General features: G+C 45.0%; 2 protein-coding genes across 3 annotated transcripts in view; one reads left to right on the top strand and one right to left on the bottom strand.

Moving 5' to 3' along the window:
• Positions 1–1,518, bottom strand: part of dock8 (dedicator of cytokinesis 8) — a 91,481-nt gene extending 89,963 nt beyond the window's left edge. For both annotated transcript variants that reach the window (XM_045707154.2, XM_045707155.2), the window contains exon 1: positions 1,251–1,518. In XM_045707154.2, the coding sequence (XP_045563110.1) occupies positions 1,251–1,303 (53 nt within the window). In that variant the 5' untranslated portion in view covers positions 1,304–1,518. The remainder of the gene's footprint in view (positions 1–1,250) is intronic.
• A 2,966-nt stretch (positions 1,519–4,484) lies between these two features.
• Positions 4,485–13,323, top strand: zng1a (Zn regulated GTPase metalloprotein activator 1A). The gene is made up of 6 exons (XM_045707157.2): positions 4,485–5,280; positions 5,942–6,028; positions 8,447–8,536; positions 9,603–9,640; positions 11,066–11,110; positions 12,469–13,323. The coding sequence occupies exons 2-6, from the start codon at positions 5,977–5,979 to the stop codon at positions 12,655–12,657; spliced, it is 414 nt and encodes a 137-aa protein (XP_045563113.2). The 5' UTR covers positions 4,485–5,280; positions 5,942–5,976; the 3' UTR covers positions 12,658–13,323.
• The last annotated feature ends 5,989 nt before the right edge of the window (positions 13,324–19,312 follow it).

Here is a 19,312-nt window from a genome sequence, read left to right as displayed (position 1 = left end):
GCACCCCTAACACACACACACACACACACACACACACACACACACACACACACACACACACACACACACACACACACACACACACACACACACACACACACACACACACACCTGAACTTTTACAGGTTGGTGACCAGCTATGGTCAGCAACAAAAACCCATGTGGACAATATAGGCTGTAGAGACAGAGCCAGACCATTAGCTGGCATAGCAGTTCATTCAAAGAGCAAGATAAGATGCTCTCTGCCTTTCAGCAGCTGACCTCAGCCCTATTACACAGGAGATGCTGCCCCATCTTCTCCACTTCAATCAAACTGACAATCAAATAAATGGTAGGTCTCATCAGCATACTGAAGGCAGGGGGTGAGCGACTGAGCTAAATGGACAGGATACACATTGATTAATGTGTAATGTAACTTATAGTTCAGTCTAGGTTGGCGATTTGGATACATGTTAGAATGCCACAAAATGTTCAGAAACGGCAAGAGGTATGGGTTACTCAATACAAGGGCTTTCACAGCTCCACAGTTACTCCTTTTTGTATGTAAAGTTATAGAAGTCTATTGGGCCATGGGACATATGTATTTATTTGATCAATGGCCTAACGGCATGACACACAATGGTCTCACATATACTACTTCCTCTGCACCTGGTCAGTGTGTCAGAGCAGGAACAATGACTAATACATCCCTTAATTTATAGCATCTCCGACTGGCCTGCAAGATGGGCTTCATATACACCATGCAGAGGGGAAATGATCAAATACAGACCAGATATAGAAACATACCCAATGAGGAGGAAATGAAGCAGACAAAAATATGTTTGCATCAACTCAATGAGCTGTAAGTAGACAGAAAATATGCATGTTTTTTTGTTCATTGAGGGGAAATACAGTATAAAAGCGCTACTGTAGATGGAATAGGGTTTTATTGTTAGTTTACTACTTTAAAGATGGTATAACAAAATGTGTGATTGGTTTATTACACTCAAAAGCCTATGTTTAATATTCTGTTTAATATCCTTATTCATAGAGAATTATTATTGATAGTTATTAAAGCAAATATCTCAGTGTTTAACTGATGGAAAGCAACCCACCCATGACAGAGTAGCCTAGCCTACAGTATTAACATATATTCACAACATGTAGCTGTCCGTTTAGGAATACACTCGCCGTCCTTTGGCATAACACAGCTCACTCAAATCAAGCCTGATGCAAAAGGCATAAAGGTGTGTGAAAGAGACGAACATTACCTGTTGATCTTCAGAGCGAACGCACGTCGCTCTGCGCTCGCCAGAGACGCCATGTGAAGTTTACTCCAGTTCCGCGGAGGTACAGCAACAGTTTCCCTGCGGAATGGTAACTTCTCCTAAAGCGCTGCTAGCGCAGATGTCATTGCAAGCCTCATCTTCGCGGTGGCAGCGTTATGGGTGGAAACTTCCGCATTTGAAACCTTCCCCATCCCAAACAGCCAGACACCGGCTGCGGAGTGTGAGAGGATCAGACACGCACACTCTCGCTGCTAGATAAGCCCTTGGGTTTGCGTAATAAGCAGTCTGGTGAGGGAGGGAGAGAAGTGTTGGAATGCCCACATTGACATAAACCCATTTATTTATATGTTCTGATCCCAAATGTGTGTAGTAGCACAACTTTTGAAAAGTAGTTTGTTTATAGTGGCATGTGCTCCGCACCTCGAGGGTTAGATTGAACGGGAGTTTGATCTTCACTAGGTGGGTTTAAATAAAAGTATAAAGGATTGACTACATCAGAGGGGATATGTAAAAAAAAAAAATTTGTACTATTGCTTGATTCAAAACAAATGTGCTGCACTGCTACAAAATGTATGCCATTAGGCCAATGGGGGCCTATTGCACAAATAGAACAATGATTCAGATATTTCACCGGATGAATAAATGTGAAGCTTCCGCTTGGCGTTTCCACTCAATTTCAAATATGTTAGTGAGAGGAAGCCCAGTGGCCGGCGGTGGGAGAAGACGGAACGAGATGTATTTTAGCCGACATTCTGCACATTTTCTCATCGATGAAACATCTGATCTCAATACAGTTTGCTGTTTTTTTTGTTGTTGACAGAATGCAAAGGCGAATTGAGTTAGTGCACACGTTACAGGCGTTCCTTAAAGGAAATATGTAAATGTTTGCTAGAACGCGCCAATAGAATCTCATTAGCTCGTGCTTGGCTCTGCCCACTTCCTTGCTTGTTCTGCCCACTATGACTCATTTGTTCCCATTTGAAACGACGGGTTGTGGTCTATCTTGGTTTAGTTATAAGAATCTTTGGCTGTAGCCTGTGATTGAATAGCTAGGTGCGTGCGCCCTCTACCGTCAGACAATAACTGTGTTGACATATATATATATATATATATACATATACATATACATATATATATATATATATATATATATATACAGCCGCACGTTGTACAAGGCATAGTTAATTCGTTGTATTGATTAGAGGTGTGTATTTTCATACTTATTTTTAACGAATACCTAGCTACGTCTCAGAGATGTCGGTCGGTCGGTCTTGCGGAACTGTTTAACTAACAATCATTTTCTCAGACGGATTGTCTATATTGTTGTACAAAACTGAAAGGAACACATGACAAAAACATCAGCATGGAAGTAGTTATGAAATCGCCTACTAATTAAAGCTAAAATCAGGTAAATTCAATGAATTGCCTTGATTTGTTTCAGACTAACAGTTGCCATATTGATGGGACAGTTTTAAACGCAGCGGTGTTTTAGCTAGATGCTCTGCTAACATTTCATATACATGAATGGGCAGCGTCAGCAAGCTATCCTAGAAGCAGAGTTTCCCAGCTAGCTGATTTATCTATACTACAGCACTGCTGGACTTTTTTTAAACGGTCCCACATTGACAGCTTGCAAATTGACCAAATATACCAGATTCAACCTAAGGCTGTAAGAGCTAACTTAGACCTGTGCTTGAAATGAAAAGTTAACGTATTAACTGGCTGTTAGCCCAGTGATAGGCTAAAGGAGCCTAACGTTACATGTTCTGTTTAAATCTCAATTGGCTCTGGAAACCAAAACAGACAAATAACGTTACTCCGTCTAAACGTGAATCAATTCTCAATTGTGAAACGGTTCTAGAAACAAATCCCTCTACTTTCATATCACTTCAAAATAATTTCACAAAAGCAAAATACACACTTAATGTACACTGTTTTAGCACAGTTGCAGCTGACAGTATTTTTGAAAGACAACACGTTTGTGGGATGCATGTTAATGTTCTGCTTTTGTCCAATGACTCTTATGTATAATGTAATGGAACTGAGAGTCATGAACTAGGGCTGGGCGATAAGGCCAAAATATTATATCATGGTATTTAAAAAAAAATGGACAGTATGACTGTATTTGACGGTATTTTTAGTTTTTAAATAAAGGTTTTACGTTTGCTTTATGAGTAGTGAGTGATCCTTGGGTGGCAACACATACATTCTCGGTGATTTCAATGAGTCTTTCTCCATTCTGATTGTTTTATACTGTTAAATTCAACTTCAACCAAAACAAATTTCAGCACTTTTATCATTTCCTGCACTAAATTGCAGTGGTGGAAAAAGTATCCAATTGTCATACTTGAGTAAAAGTAAAGATACGTTAATAGAAAATTACTCAAATAAAAGTGAGTCACCCAGTAAAATACTATTTGAGTAAGTCTACAAGTATTTGGTTTTAAATATACTTAAGTATCAAAAGTAAATGTAATTGATAAAATGTACTTAAGTATCAAAAGTAAAAGCATAAATAATTTCTAATTCCTTATATTAAGCAAAACAGATGGCACCAGTTTCTTGTTTTTTTTATTTACTTACGGATCGCCAGAGGCACACTCCAACACTCAATCATAATTTACAAAACAAAGCATTTGTGTTTAGAAAGTTCTCCAGATCAGAGGCAGTAGATGACCAGGGATGTTCTCTTGACAAGTGCGTGAATTGGACCATTTTCCTGGCCTGCTAAGCATTACAAATGTAACGAGTACTTTTAGGTGTCAGGGAAAATGCATGGAGTAAAAAGTACAATATTTTATTTCGGAATGTAGTAAAGTAAAAGTAGTCAAAAATAAAAATCGTAAAGTACAGATACCAAAAAAACCCACTTAAGTAGTACTTGAAAGTATTTTTACTTAAGTACTTTACACCGCTGCTCAATTGAGAGAATTTTCACACTGCCACTTAGGGCTGCACGATATGGGCAAATCATCTAGGACATATTTTTAACCAAATGTTGCAATTGCGATTTGACTTGCCAATTAGAGCAAAACTGTTGGAATCATGGAAATAGAATGACTATTCTAATTCTGTAGTTAGAATATAATAGTTGGCACTTTGAATACAGTGTTGTTTGAGATGCCAACGAATTAAAATGCCAAGGAGGAGTTATTGTGACAGGGTAGGAACTAAAGTGTTGATAAGTGTTTCCTAGGGGACCCAATAAGCGTTTGGCTACATTGCATGTTCTCTTAGCTACTGATTGTAGCTAACATATTCTTGCTATGAATATTCCTCTTTGATTTAGAAGATACTGTTGCACAAACAAGATGAAGATGTAGGTCTACACCATCACTGGTATTATCAGGCTGTATTAGCTAGCTACGTCTCTTACTCAGTACATGTATTAGTTAGCTCGCTATTAGCATTAGCGGCTAACAATTAGTGAAAAGACAAACTGGCTGTTTGCTGATGTAAGAAACACAAACTAATAGTGTCATAGAACGCTAGTGGATTTATATTAAGCAAAGTGAAAACAGCATTGTTGTAATCAACATTGTTGAATGTGCTGCATTGACCATGCAGACTGAACGCAAGTGTCTCGTGGTTGAACATCAAATGCTTTCCTTGAGTGATAGGGGGCGTGGCTAGGACTGTATGGAAAGTGGCGCAGAGAGAAAGAGCAGAGAATGATGACTCAAGTAGCGAAGTAAACTATAAAAATGTACATTACACATGGCGTATCACATTTAACAAACCAAACATTCAAATACCGGTATAGAAGGTAAAGTAAAAACCCAAACCGGTCCCTGCATCAATACCGGTATATCATAAAATACGTTATACCGCCCAGCCCTAGTTATAGCTATGTTAGCTATTGACGCTATTAATACAATACAGATTGTCCTGTTTGCAAAAAGAACAGCCATCGATTAGGTTTTAATGGACGAGGAGGATGACTGCCCAGAGTTGGTCCCCATCTCAGGAAAGCCTCTCACCTGGCGTGCAGCTACTTCGGTATGACTGCCAGGTCAGTCTTATCCCCTCCCAATGTATACTGCTGTGTTAGAAAATGTGTGAAGGTTGTGGCCATCAATCTTGGTCCTCGAGAGAAACGTGTATTTTTTTTCCTCTTCAAGCCTAGCACTAAAACACGGGTGGGTATAATTTGTGGAACTTTCAAACAGGAATCTCTTCCAAAAACTTCGTAAATAACAAGGTTGCCAACAAACGACGCATACAAAGTTGTATAACAGCAAATTAAGATACCGCGTCTGTCCTCACTCTGGTCGCCTATGGACAAACATTAAGAATAAGCTACGTGGTGAGTTGATGCCTATTCGGCAGCTAGTTAACTAGGTGAATTGATCACGCTATTTTGTATGCGTTGTTTGTTGGCATCCTTGTACTTTACGAAGTTTTTAGAACAGATTCCTGTTGGAACGTTCCACAAATTATACCCACCCATAAAACACCTGGTCCGTCTAGCTCACAAGTAATTTGATTAGGCCCTAGTTGAATCATATGTGTTATTGCTGGGCTGGAACAAAAAGCCTGCCCACCCTGTAGCTCCCCACGTCCATGGGTAGTGACTTACCACTGGGACAGAAATCTAGAGTAATTACAGTGTGCTATGAATAGAATTCATACCTCTTCTGCAGACCATAACATTTCATTCATAACCCATATAGGTGTTGGGAAGACAACACTGTTGAATTACATTTTAATGGAGCAACACAATCAGAGAATCGCTGTCGTACTCAATGAATTTGGTGAAGGTATGTTCATTTTTGTGGTAACAGCACATGTTGTCCATCTATTTTTTCATGAAGGTACACAATTACTTGTTGCTTCATTACAGCTGTTTTCTGATGGCAGTGTGTTCAAGGGTGTGCATTTTCTTTTATTGGTTGTACCACAGGGTTAAGTGCTCTAGGGAGCAGAAAACAGCTTGGTTCAAATATATACAGTGGGGGGGGGGGGGGGAGTATTTGATCCCCTGCTGATTTTGTACGTTTGCCCACTGACAAAGAAAGGATCAGTCTATAATTTTAATGGTAGGTTTATTTGAACAGTGAGAGACAGAATAACAACAAAAATATCCAGAAAAACACATGTCAGAAATGTTATAAATTGATTTGCATTTTAATGAGGGAAATTTTGACCCCCTCTCAATCAGAAAGATTTCTGGCTCCCAGGTGTCTTTTATACAGGTAATGAGCTGAGATTAGGAGCACACTCTTAAAGGGAGTGCTCCTAAACGCAGCTTGTTACCTGTAAAAAAAGACACCTGTCCACAAAAGCAATCAATCAATCAGATTCCAAACTCTCCACCATGGCCAAGACCAAAGAGCTCTCCAAGGATGTCAGAGACAAGATTGTAGACCTACACAAGGCTGGAATAGGCTACAAGACCATCGCCAAGCAGCTTGATGAGAAGGTGACAACATTTGGTGCGATTATTTGCAAATGAAAGAAACACAAAAGAACTGTCAATATCCCTCGGCCTGGGGCTCCATGCAAGATCTCACCTCGTGGAGTTGCAATGATCATGAGAACGGTGAGGAATCAGCCCAGAACTACACGGGAGGATCTTGTCAATGATCTCAAGGCAGTTGGGACCATAGTCACCAAGAAAACAATTGGTAACACACTACGCCGTGAAGGACTGACATCCTGCATCGCCCGCAAGGTCCCCCTGCTCAAGAATACATATACATGCCCGTCTGAAGTTTGCCCATGAACATCTGAATGACTCAGAGGACAACTGGTGATAGTGTTGTGGTCAGATGAGACCAAAATGGAGCTCTTTGACATCAACTCAACTCGCCGTGTTTGAAGGAGGAGGAATGCTGCCTATGACCCCAAGAACACCATCTCCACCGTCAAACATGGAGGTGGAAACATTATGCTTTGGGGGTGTTTTTCTGCTAAGGGGACAGGACAACTTCACCGCATCAAAAGGACGATGGACGGGGCCATGTACTGTCAAATCTTGGGTGAGAACCTCCTTCCCTCAGCCAGGGCATTGAAAATGGGTCGTGGATGGGTATTCCAGCATGACAATGACCCAAAACACACGGCCAAGGCAACAAAGGAGTGGCTCAAGAAGAAGCACATTAAGGTCCTGGAGTGGCCTAGCCAGTCTCCAGACCTTAATCCCATAGAAAATCTGTGGAGGGAGCTGAAGGTTCGAGTTGCCAAACGTTAACCTCGAAACCTTAATGACTTGGAGACGATCTGCAAAGAGGAGTGGGACAAAATCCCTACTGAGTTGTGTGCAAACCTGGTGGCCAACTACAAGAAATGTCTGACCTTTGTGATTGCCAACAAGGGTTTTGCCACCAAGTACTAAGTCATGTTTTGCAGAGGGGTCAAATACTTATTTCCCTCATTAAAATGCAAATAATTTTATAACATTTTTGACATGTGTTTTTCTGGATTTTTTTGTTGTTATTCTGTCTCTCACTGTTCAAATAAACCTACTATTAAAATTATAGACTGATCATTTCTTTGTCAGTGGGCAAACGTACAAAATCAGCAGGGGATCAAATACTTTTTTCCCCCACTGTAGATGAAACTCTTGAGATGCTGCAAGGTCATGTACAGCCTCACTTGAGAATCAAATCAAATTTCACATTTTATTTGTCACATGCGTCGAATACAACAGGTGTAGACCTTTACAGTGAAACGCTTACTTATAAGCCCTTAACCAACAATGCAGTTAAGAAAATCCCTAAAAAAAGGAGGAAATAAAAGTAACAAATAATTAAAGAGCAGCAGTAAAATAACAATAGCGATGCTATATACAGGGGGTACCGGTACAGAGTCAATGTGCAGGGGCACCGGTTAGTCGAGGTAATTGAGGTAATATGTACATGTAGTTTAGTCTGGCTGTCAATTATCATGAAATAAGCCTACAATATCTATGTGTGGACTCGGTCAATGGAACGCTATAAGGTTATAGCTGAGTAACAACAGATTTGTGCTTTGAACATAAACGTGTTTTATCAGGTGCGAGTAGTAGTGCGTCGAATAAAAAACTGTTTTGCCTCCATTTTGACCATGTTTCATTTTTTTTACTGGGTCAATGAATTTTTCTCAAGCTGATGTGTTCTGTTGTATACTATGGTTCTATGTAAAAAATAGCATGTCTACTGCTCTGATTAGATTGTTGTCCCTCATCTGTCCTGTAGGAAGCGCTCTGGAGAAGTCTCTAGCCGTGCAGGAGAGCTGTATGAGGAATGGCTGGAGCTCAGGAACGGCTGCCTCTGCTGCTCCGTCAAGTATGTGTATTCTAACAATAAGAAATACTGCCACTTTACATCACCTTTCACTACAGTAGCTTTCAAACCTGTAGGGACTTCATATTGATTAATAGATATATTCATTATTCCAAATCCCTATTTTCATTCCCTCTAGAGACAATGGCAAATTACACACATTGTGCCAAAACAAATAACAAACAAACCCTCACAGGTTTGTGGTTCACATTACAATGCATTACCTTAAAAGTGGATATGCTTGGTTAGTTTAGCATTTCCACTCCTGGTTATAAGGCTTGTCTCCTTACATTACCCATGACATACCCTCTATTCCCTGGCATTGACCGCTCGGAGGGAGAATCATGCTGGGGAAGCAGAGGAGAGCGAAAACAGTGCCGGCTCATCTATAGGTTCTATGGGAACGCATCCCTCTCTGGATTGGGGGGTGATATCTGAACCGCCTATTTCAATCAGGACAGGGAAGCCATCAGGCCGTAAACATTTAGCCAGGGATTCAGGGAGAAAAGGAAATCAATAGGAGGCCATTACAGGGAGAGCCCTGTGACGACTGGAGTTTGTCAATAAGTGACAGGTGTCAGTGGTCCAGGGATGCAGCCAGCCACAGCCCACTGGTCCACACACACGGGCCTGACAGAGCGTGCTCAGACCGGGACTCGCCTCACCCCTCCACTGTATCATTGGCTGAGATAGGCTGGTTATTGACTGAGACAGGGCTGTCATTGGCACAGACAGGCCTGTCAATCAGAGATGTCCCAGGGCTGGCCCCTCCCATTGGGGAAGAGGCTGGACCGGTGGTGCATGGGATGCCACTCACAAACAGTGTTTTCATTACTCTCCTAAGGGGGGTTTTCTCTTGTTGTAGAACAGAGAAAATGTTTGGAATGTCCACTGCCCAGGAGGAATACTCAGCTGTTCCTTCTGTTATGACAGAATACTTGGAAAACCCTCAGAGAAAGTGACTTAAACACACAGGCTAAACCAAACACCAAAAGGCTGCAGGGTCAGAGTTCATCAAAGAGTGTGTACAAGCCCTCTCATTGCCTTTTCTGGTTATGTTTGTTTACAGGTATAGTCACAGTCATCCACGCAAAATACGGAATACAGGTAAAAGCATATTCAAACATGGCTGCGTCAGTGTTCATTTGTCTTTAGTACTCTACATTCTCCTGAACGTCAGACCGGAAAGATGTTAATTTTGATAGAAATCCTCAGGCAGGAATATAGAAATGTTATTTCTCAAAAGCTCCATGTCAAGAGTCATTTCCTGTTTATTGTAATATGTCAAAGTTGAAATGGCACAACAATCCTCAATCTGTCAAAATATATTTTCTTGACTGCAAGTTGTATATAGAGAGTTGCAAACCCCCTACATGCACACCACCCTCCCCAACTCAAACACTTGGGGGGGGGGGGGGGGGGGGGGGTGCTGAGGTTGATCGAAACTGAAGGGGTAATTGATATCAGAGCAGATCACTCTAATAGGACGGTCATACCACCTCTACGCTCCTCTACCCCCTGAAATACTAATCTGACTGGGGGCAGTCCCAGGCCTCTCCAAGTCCCAGGCCTCTCACTCACCACCAGGCCCCAGAGTGTCAGGGTATTGGCCAGTGATGGAGGAAAGTGATATAATAGTGGTGATCATTGCATTTAATTTTTGATTTCCATCACTCGCTACAGGCCGTAGCTGAGGGACATCCGCTGACAGGTTGATGTTTAGGGGTCAGGAGACGATCCCTAGTCCCTTTGTTGTTACATATTTCACTCAGGACAGCGCTCGCTTCATCCCTGACACAGTGGCAGGACACATAGAAAAAGTACATCAGATTTATCCCACGTGGTTTCAAAGTGTTTCAACAGGTGATTTCTTTCTGCTATCACAGGTTGGATAGATGAGTTTCGCTCAAGTTCCTCTGTTCATTTTTGGGTCGTCATGTTTTGTGTCAGCTGTGACACCAGGATGAGTGAACCGTGTAAAGGTTTAGGGGTTGTATGACTTGGGTTGGAAGATGGATGAAGACATTATTATTGGATAACCTGCAGAAAACATAAGAGGGCCCATATATCTACTCTCCAGTCCCAGGTCTTTATCAGGTTTGAAAGGAAGTTAAAGGTGAAAACTAGCTTACACTTTCTTTTGCATCAGTAGGCCGGAGGGTGATGAATTGTCAGAAGCGAAAGTCGGACTCACTCACTTTGGTTAATTGGTTAACACTTGATCGATGTATACATCATAGAAGAGTGTAATTGTTTTTAGGCCAGCTGTTTTTAGTCAAGACGTTTGTGTTTTTAAATGTACAATGTTTTTGTTGTACTGTACGTGTGTTTATAGTTTTGTTTAATGTTGTGTTAGTGTATGTAAGTTGTTTTGTCTGAAACGTTGTTCCCTCTGCTGCTATTGGACCAGGTCTCTCTTGGAAAAGAGATGTTATCTCAATGAGAAAAAAACCTGTATAAATAAAGGTAAAATAAAATGTAAAAAAGATGGTATTGTTGCGTAATAATAAACATATCTCCTTTCCTCTACAGGTCTATGAATGGTCTGGTCAAGATTCTGGAAACGCTTACGTCAAGGTGGGTTGGTTCATTTGACCTAAATGAACGGTGGAGGGTTATTGAACGTTTACCATTGCCTACTGTAGCACTACTCTCACCTGGAGACAACCAGACATGGAGACAACCCCATGCTTCACATTACAGGGCAATTACTATGACTATTCTCAAACACATACAACTAGCACAAGCACACACACACACGATTATCCCCCTTGCATGTTTTCCCAGCTTTGTCCTTGTATCACAGATGAAACATATTAGGCATGACATTGTATTTTAGCCCCCCCACCTCCACAGGGCTGCACCCCCGCCTACACAAACACAACCCCCAACCCTACGGTGTTCAGTTTCCCACAAACCCTTGCTCTCTGACGTCCCACCAGGTGGTGCCTGGTGGGGCGTCAGAGAGCAAGGGTGTGTGTGTGTGTGTGTGTGTGTGTGTGTGTGTGTGTGTGTGTGTGCGCGCTCTGCATGTATCAAAGGCAGGGTGTGTCTCAGATCCACTCTGCACCCAGAGGCAACAGAGAACAGATAGAGGGCTAACCTGAACAGCATTCCCACAACTCCTGTCATGTGTCAATGGTTCTCTGTGGACTGGATCTTAAAGGGTTTAATAACAGTCCAGATGAGTCCTATTCATTGCAGTGGTTTTGTATCATCAACATTGTTGCTTTCATTGCATATGCATGTTATAATACAAATATCAAAGCATTTTGGGCACCTCTAAGTTGACCCACCGTCTACTCCCCACTCGTTATAATGAAACCAAAAATCAGCCGTTTTTTACTTGGCAGGTTAGCGTTTTTGTCATGAATCTTGTTCTGGAGGCAGCTCTGCCGAGTAGTCACTAGCTGGCACAGCCACAAAGTCATACAATCTGATTTGAAACCTAACCATAGCAACACTGCTAACCCTAATGCCTAACCCTAACCTTAATTTCAGCCCAAAAAGCTATTTTTGTTTTCATGAATTTTTACAATATTGCCAATTTTGACTTTGTAGCTGGCAGCTAAGGGGAAAATCGCTCAGTTCTGCCCCCAGGACTAGACTCAAGACAATTGTCACGTCCTGACCAGCAGATGGAGCGGGTGTAGTAGTTTGGGGGTCAGGACGTGGCAGTCTGGTGTGTGTCTTGTGACTCCTGATCAGGAACAGCTGGGAATCGTTGTTCCTGATTGGGAGTCACATATGTAGGAGTTGTTTGTCACTGGGGTTTGTGGGTAATTGTTTCTTGTTTAGTGTGTTTGCACCTGACAGGACTGTTGGCTGTCCGTTTCCTTGTTTTGTTTGTTATAGTGTTCTTTCTAATTAAATTGAAAGATGAATACTAACACCGCTGCATTTTGGTCCTCATTCACCGACGACAACCGTTACAGAATTACCCACCAAACAAGGACCAAGCAGCGGAAGAGGAAGGAGCAGCGACAGGAGAGAAAAAGGGAGGAATGGACATGGGAGGACGTCCTGGACGGCAAGGGAGTCTACACCTGGGAAGAGATCCTGGCCGGAAGGGATCGCCTCCCATGGGAACAGGTGGAGGCACTCAGGAGAGTGGAGGCAGCTAGACAGAGGAACCATCGGGAAAGTTACGCTGGAACACGGTTGGCTAGGAAACCCGAGAGGCAACCCCAAGATTTTTTTTGGGGGGGGCACACGGGTAGCTTGGCCAGGCCAGGGAAGAGCCGTAAGCCAGCTACCCGTGACTACAGGGAGGTGCGTACGAGGTGGAGGGAGCCATGTTACGCTGAGGTTCGCACCATCTCGCCTATACGGACGCACAGCCCAGTTCGCCCAGTACCAGCGCCCCGCAGGTGCCAGGGCAAGGGGAGCATCGAGCCGGAAGGGGTGATGCCAACCCTGCACTCAAGACCGCCAGTGCGCCCTTTCGGTCCGGTGTTTCCCGCCAGACGCACTAGCATGGAGGTGCGTGTCTCCGGGCTGGCACGTCCTATACCAGCCCCGCGCATCAGGAGTCTAGTTTTTCAACCCAGCCTCGCCAGTCAACAGTCATCAGAGCTGCCCGCCAGTCAACAGTCATCAGAGCTGCCCGCCAGTCAACAGTCGTCATCAGAGCTGCCCGCCAGTCAACAGTCGTCATCAGAGCTGCCCGCCAGTCAACAGTCGTCATCAGAGCTGCCCGCCAGTCAACAGTCGTCATCAGAGCTGCCCGCCAGTCAACAGTCGTCATCAGAGCTGCCCGCCAGTCAACAGTCGTCATCAGAGCTGCCCGCCAGTCAACAGTCGTCATCAGAGCTGCCCGCCAGTCAACAGTCGTCATCAGAGCTGCCCGCCAGTCAACAGTCGTCATCAGAGCTGCCCGCCAGTCAACAGTCGTCATCAGAGCTGCCCGCCAGTCAACAGTCGTCATCAGAGCTGCCCGCCAGTCAACAGTCGTCATCAGAGCTGCCCGCCAGTCAACAGTCGTCATCAGAGCTGCCCGCCAGTCAACAGTCGTCATCAGAGCTGCCCGCCAGTCAACAGTCGTCATCAGAGCTGCCCGCCAGTCAACAGTCGTCATCAGAGCTGCCCGCCAGTCAACAGTCGTCAGAGCTGCCCGCCAGTCAACAGTCGTCAGAGCTGCCCGCCAGTCAACAGTCGCCAGAGCTGCCCGCCAGTCAACAGTCGCCAGAGAGGTCAGACTGCGCTGAACTGCCGGAGTGGCCAGACTGCGCTGAACTGCCGGAGTGGCCAGACTGCGCTGAACTGCCGGAGTGGCCAGACTGCGCTGAACTGCCGGAGTGGCCAGACTGCGCTGAACTGCCGGAGTGGCCAGACTGCGCTGAACTGCCGGAGTGGCCAGACTGCGCTGAACTGCCGGAGTGGCCAGACTGCGCTGAACTGCCGGAGTGGCCAGACTGCGCTGAACTGCCGGAGTGGCCAGACTGCGCTGAACTGCCGGAGTGGCCAGACTGCGCTGAACTGCCGGAGTGGCCAGACTGCGCTGAACTGCCGGAGTGGCCAGACTGCGCTGAACTGCCGGAGTGGCCAGACTGCGCTGAACTGCCGGAGTGGCCAGACTGCGCTGAACTGCCGGAGTGGCCAGACTGCGCTGAACTGCCGGAGTGGCCAGACTGCGCTGAACTGCCGGAGTGGCCAGACTGCGCTGAACTGCCGGAGTGGCCAGACTGCGCTGAACTGCCGGAGTGGCCAGACTGCGCTGAACTGCCGGAGTGGCCAGACTGCGCTGAACTGCCGGAGTGGCCAGACTGCGCTGAACTGCCGGAGTGGCCAGACTGCCCTGAACTGCCGGAGTGGCCAGACTGCCCTGAACTGCCGGAGTGGCCAGACTGCCCTGAACTGCCGGAGTGGCCAGACTGCCCTGAACTGCCGGAGTGGCCAGACTGCCCTGAACTGCCGGAGTGGCCAGACTGCCCTGAACTGCCGGAGTGGCCAGACTGCCCTGAACTGCCGGAGCGGCCAGACTGCCCTGAACTGCCGGAGCGGCCAGACTGCCCTGAACTGCCGGAGCGGCCAGACTGCCCTGAACTGCCGGAGCGGCCAGACTGCCCTGAACTGCCGGAGCGGCCAGACTGCCCTGAACTGCCGGAGCGGCCAGACTGCCCAGACTGTCCCGAGCTGCCAGACTGCCCAGACTGTCCCGAGCTGCCAGACTGCCCCGAGCTGCCAGACTGCCCAGACTGCCTGGAACGGCCAGAGCCTGAGCCGCCTCCAGGATAGGTGGGTTGGGGAGGGAGGGTGTAGCACAGTGCCGTCGTTGACGGCAGCCACCCTCCCTTCCCTCCCTTATTGTTTAGGGTTACTGTTTTAGGGTTTTGTTGGGGATTTTGTTTGTTTGGTGGTTTTTTGTTGTTGTGGTTAGGTGCATTGTGGGGTCTGCACCTTGAGGGGGGGGTACTGTCACGTCCTGACCAGCAGATGGAGCTGGTGTAGTAGTTTGGGGGTCAGGACGTGGCAGTCTGGTGTGTGTCTTGTGACTCCTGATCAGGAACAGCTGGGAATCGTTGTTCCTGATTGGGAGTCACATATGTAGGAGTTGTTTGTCACTGTGGTTTGTGGGTAATTGTTTCTTGTTTAGTGTGTTTGCACCTGACAGGACTGTTGGCTGTCAGTTTCCTTGTTTTGTTTGTTATAGTGTTCTTTCTAATTAAATTGAAAGATGAATACTAACTCCGCTGCATTTTGGTCCATTCCTGAAGACAGCCGTTACAACAATAAACATCAACCTGCTTTTATGTTACTTGTTTCTCTTGGGTGGCCCTATCTCAGGTACTGGATCTGCATCCCTGGAGTAAAGTCAGTGTGGCTTTGAATCATAAGGACTGCACCACTCTCAGCTCCATTCTCAATCACTCTCTACGAGCAAAGTATATTAAACATGTAACAGCCTACACAGAGGTGGTATTGTTGACTATGTTTCCCTGTAATGAAGGGCCCAAGCTATAGAAGGGTTGGTGTACTGTAAGTCCATGGGGGGAGGTGGGCTCATTGTTACCACAGTAAAACTTACATTACATGAATGGACTCAGTGCTGGTAAACCTCTCTTCACAGGAATGCAGTCACTGGTGTTTTCTCTTCTCCCAGCCAGCTGCAGTGGATTTGTGTGTGTGTGTGTGTGAGAGATGATCCCTGACGAGAGTCATCTAAACACACTTGTCCACACAGATAGGCCCTTTCCCTGTCTTTCCACCCCCCTCTGGCCTCCCAGGGCCCATGCTGGTTGTTTGAAGCAACCCCCCCACACACACACCCCCACACCGGTCCACTTGTGTGGCACTAGCAGCAGAGAGGGCTAAAGCTGCTGTACAATGTTTGTTCTCCTTGTGGGGTCAAGGGGGGAGGTAGAGGGACAACAGGACAGGATCTGGGGGGGGGGGGGGGGGGGTTTGCGGTCCACAGCTGATCTCTCTCTTAATATGCCCCAACAGACACACACAGTCTTGTTTAACCTTGTGGGGGGACACACTTGATTCTCATTCAAAATCCTATTTTCCCTAGACCTGCATTGCTGTATGCAGTGACATATGAAAATACCTTTCTTCTTGTAGCCATATAACATCACAGAATGCTTAACAGACTCTAAAAAGGAAACCATATTAATCTCACAGGTAGATGCTTCCCGATTGAAGAACAAGCCATGTGTTTGCATGGTCCGTTGTCATGTAAACAAAGATACTAGAGAAACACTGCACACCTCAGTGTTGCTTCTTTAACTGACAGTTTGGCAGAAAAGCTACAGCTTGTGGAAGCAACAAGACCACATCTAGACAAGGTAATGAGTGCCAATGGTGATCCATGAAAGGAAAACTACTTTGATTAGGCCTGCTCTATCCATGTCTTAAACAATATCGTTTTGGTCTAGTTTTTTGTTCACAGACGGCCCACAATCTGGCATTTATAAAGAATAAATTAGCAGTTGTGTAATAAACAACCACAGGTTTGGGGTCAATTATATTTCAATTGAAGAGGTGAAAATAATGGCTTCCCTGTGGCTCAGTTGGTAGAGCATGGTGTTTGCAACGCCAGCATGGTGTGCGCAACGCCAGGGTTGTGGGTTCGATTCCCACAGGGGGCCAGTACAACAGAAAAAAAATTAAAAAATGCATGAAATGAAATGTATGCATTCACTACTGTAAGTCGCTCTGGATAAGAGTGTCTGCTAAATGACTAAAATGTAATGGGACATTTTTAAATCATTTATTGAATTTCAGTTCACCCCCTGTATTGATGTGGAATCGGCCCCAGGCCTGCTCTGTATGCAGTGGGCCAGGGAGACATTGTCCTGGGGCAGAGTTTGGCCCCTAATGCCTTCAGGGGCTGACACACTAGTGAAAAGTCCACACTCTGCTTTTCTGTTTTTGTGCTTGTGACAGTAAACCAAGTAAACCAGGATCAATTTTTAGTCTGCGACCCAAAGACATCTGTCCTGATTATCCTGCCTCAAATGCCATCATATGGGGAAACGCTGGGGTAGTGTGCTCATTGGTTAGTTGAATGAGACTGGCTTGGCATTGGTCTTCAGTTATGTTGTTTGCACCTCACAACAGCTACCACAGGGTGTGGGCTTGTTAAGGGGGGGGGGGGGGTGTAATGTCTGCATTGTCATCAGTTTTTGCCAGGTCCCCTTTCCCACAAATTAGCTAAACTTTCCTTGCTCCACCGTCCTGCCCCCGTAGGGCCAAACTCCCTTCCCTCCAAGTTGCTATTTTCATGCTAATGAGAGTGTTATACCAAATGAAAAAGGAAGTGTGTGACCTTAACACTTCCTCACAATGCCCAAAATATATGCGAAGTGCCCTTGTAATGCTGTAAGTATACAGCGGAGGGAGGGAGAGCGGGGGGAGGGTAAAGAGAGGATGGGGGGGGGGGGGTAAATAAGGGTGTCACAGCTGGTTTATGGTGCTTGATAGAGTTTAGCTTTTTGACGAATTCGTGGACAAACTCATCAGCAGCACTTAAAATGTGGTGTGACGATACCACCATGTTAAGAATGTGCTGGTTCGATTTAACTATGATTTACTTTACTCAAGCAGGTTTATATTGATATTACTTAAAAGATAGTTTTATTTAGCAATATAAAGCATGCAAAGGTTTTGTTTCCCAAGAACTTCTTGCTGTCAAAGTTTTAATTACAAGCATAAAGCAACAGTAGTCAGTTTTAGAGTAGTCATTTCAAGGACAAAAACGAGTTGATGTTTAGTTGCTTTTACGCTTAAAAAATGCAACAATATTAACCCTGTTCTGGGCTAATTGTGCGCCGCCCTGCGGGACTCCCAATCACGGCCAGTTGCGATACAGCCTGGAATCGAACCAGGGTCTGTAGTGATGCCTCTAGCACTGAGATGCAGTGCCTTAGACCGCTGCGCCACTCGGGAGCCCGAGACTGCTGATTCTCATGAAGGCTATAACGTCAATGTTTTGAAACAAAAGAAAGCTAATCTTTTCACATCAGAAACGTTCCGTTTTACAATAGCTTGTTTCTTTCCAGGATCTTCTGTGAGAGAAAGCGTTCAAGAACAAAGCTGGACTTCCCATGAATGTCATTCAGTTGAATGTGAAACAACATTCAGCCTTTGTCACTGGTTTTCAATAGGCATCCCTGTGCTAATACAGTGTGCATTTATTTTACAGTATACCTTCCATCTAAATCATGCATTCATTGATCTTAATGGGAGATGTAAGTTGGGCAACATTTGATACGGTAGCAAACTTTAAGTTAGGATTCAACCTTTTGTGTGTATTTGTTTCTGGACATTTTAGGTACAGTTGAAGTTGGAAGTTTACATACACCTTAGCCAAATACATTTAAACTCAGTTTTTCACAATTCCTGACATTTAATCCTAGTAAAAATTCCATGTCTTAGGTCAGTTAGGATCACCACTTTACCAATGTGAAATGTCAGAATAATAGTAGAGAGAATGATTTATTTCCGCTTTTATTTCTTTCATAACATTCCCAGTGGGTCAGAAGTTTACATTCACTCAATTAGTATTTGGTAACATTGCCTTTAAATTGTTTAACTTGGGTCAAACGTTTCGGGTAGCCTTCCACAAGCTTCCCACAATAAGTTGTGTGAATTTTGGCCCATTGCTCCTGACAGAGCTGGTGTAACTGAGTCAGGTTTGTAGGCCTCCTTACTCGCACACGCTTTTTCAGTTCTGCCCACAAATTTTCTATAGGATTGAAGTCAGGGCTTTGTGATGGCCACTCCAATACCTTGACTTTGTTGTCCTTAAGCCATTTTGCCACAACTTTGGAAGTATGCTTGGGGTCATTGTCCATTTGGAAGACCCATTTGCGACCAAGCTATCCCAGGGGATCGTGTCTATTGCAGGTAAAGCCCACCAGGTGATGTTGTAGGGGGTCCATGAACTCTACGAGCTGGATCAGTCCCCACAGGTGTGGGGGGAGGAGCCTAGGGTCAACCACCTAGTCTTCATAGGTCAGCACTGTGTGTGTGTGTGTGTGTGTGTGTGTGTGTGTGTGTGTGTGTGTGTGTGTGTGTGTGTGTGTGTGTGTGTGTGTGTGTGTGTATGAATGCATTCTTCTGATGCGTACCTCACTCAATAAAGCCTTTGTATCCCCTCACCTCTACGGGGAGAAACCTGGACAAAGAGGTCCTACAGGAACAGTTCATCTCAACAGTACTAAAGGTGGGGGACAGGAACTAAACAAGAACTCCCCCCTCTCTCTCCTCACTGGTGAACTATTCCAGTTTATTCTTGATACACTTCACATTTGGACCTACCTACTGCAATTG

Source organism: Salmo salar, chromosome 24 (assembly GCF_965601325.2).
Source record: "Salmo salar chromosome 24, fSalSal1, whole genome shotgun sequence".
In the NCBI taxonomy this organism is placed as follows: Eukaryota; Metazoa; Chordata; class Actinopteri; order Salmoniformes; family Salmonidae; genus Salmo; species Salmo salar.
Note: the sequence above shows the minus strand (reverse complement) of the source record. Positions and strands in the feature narration are given on the sequence as shown.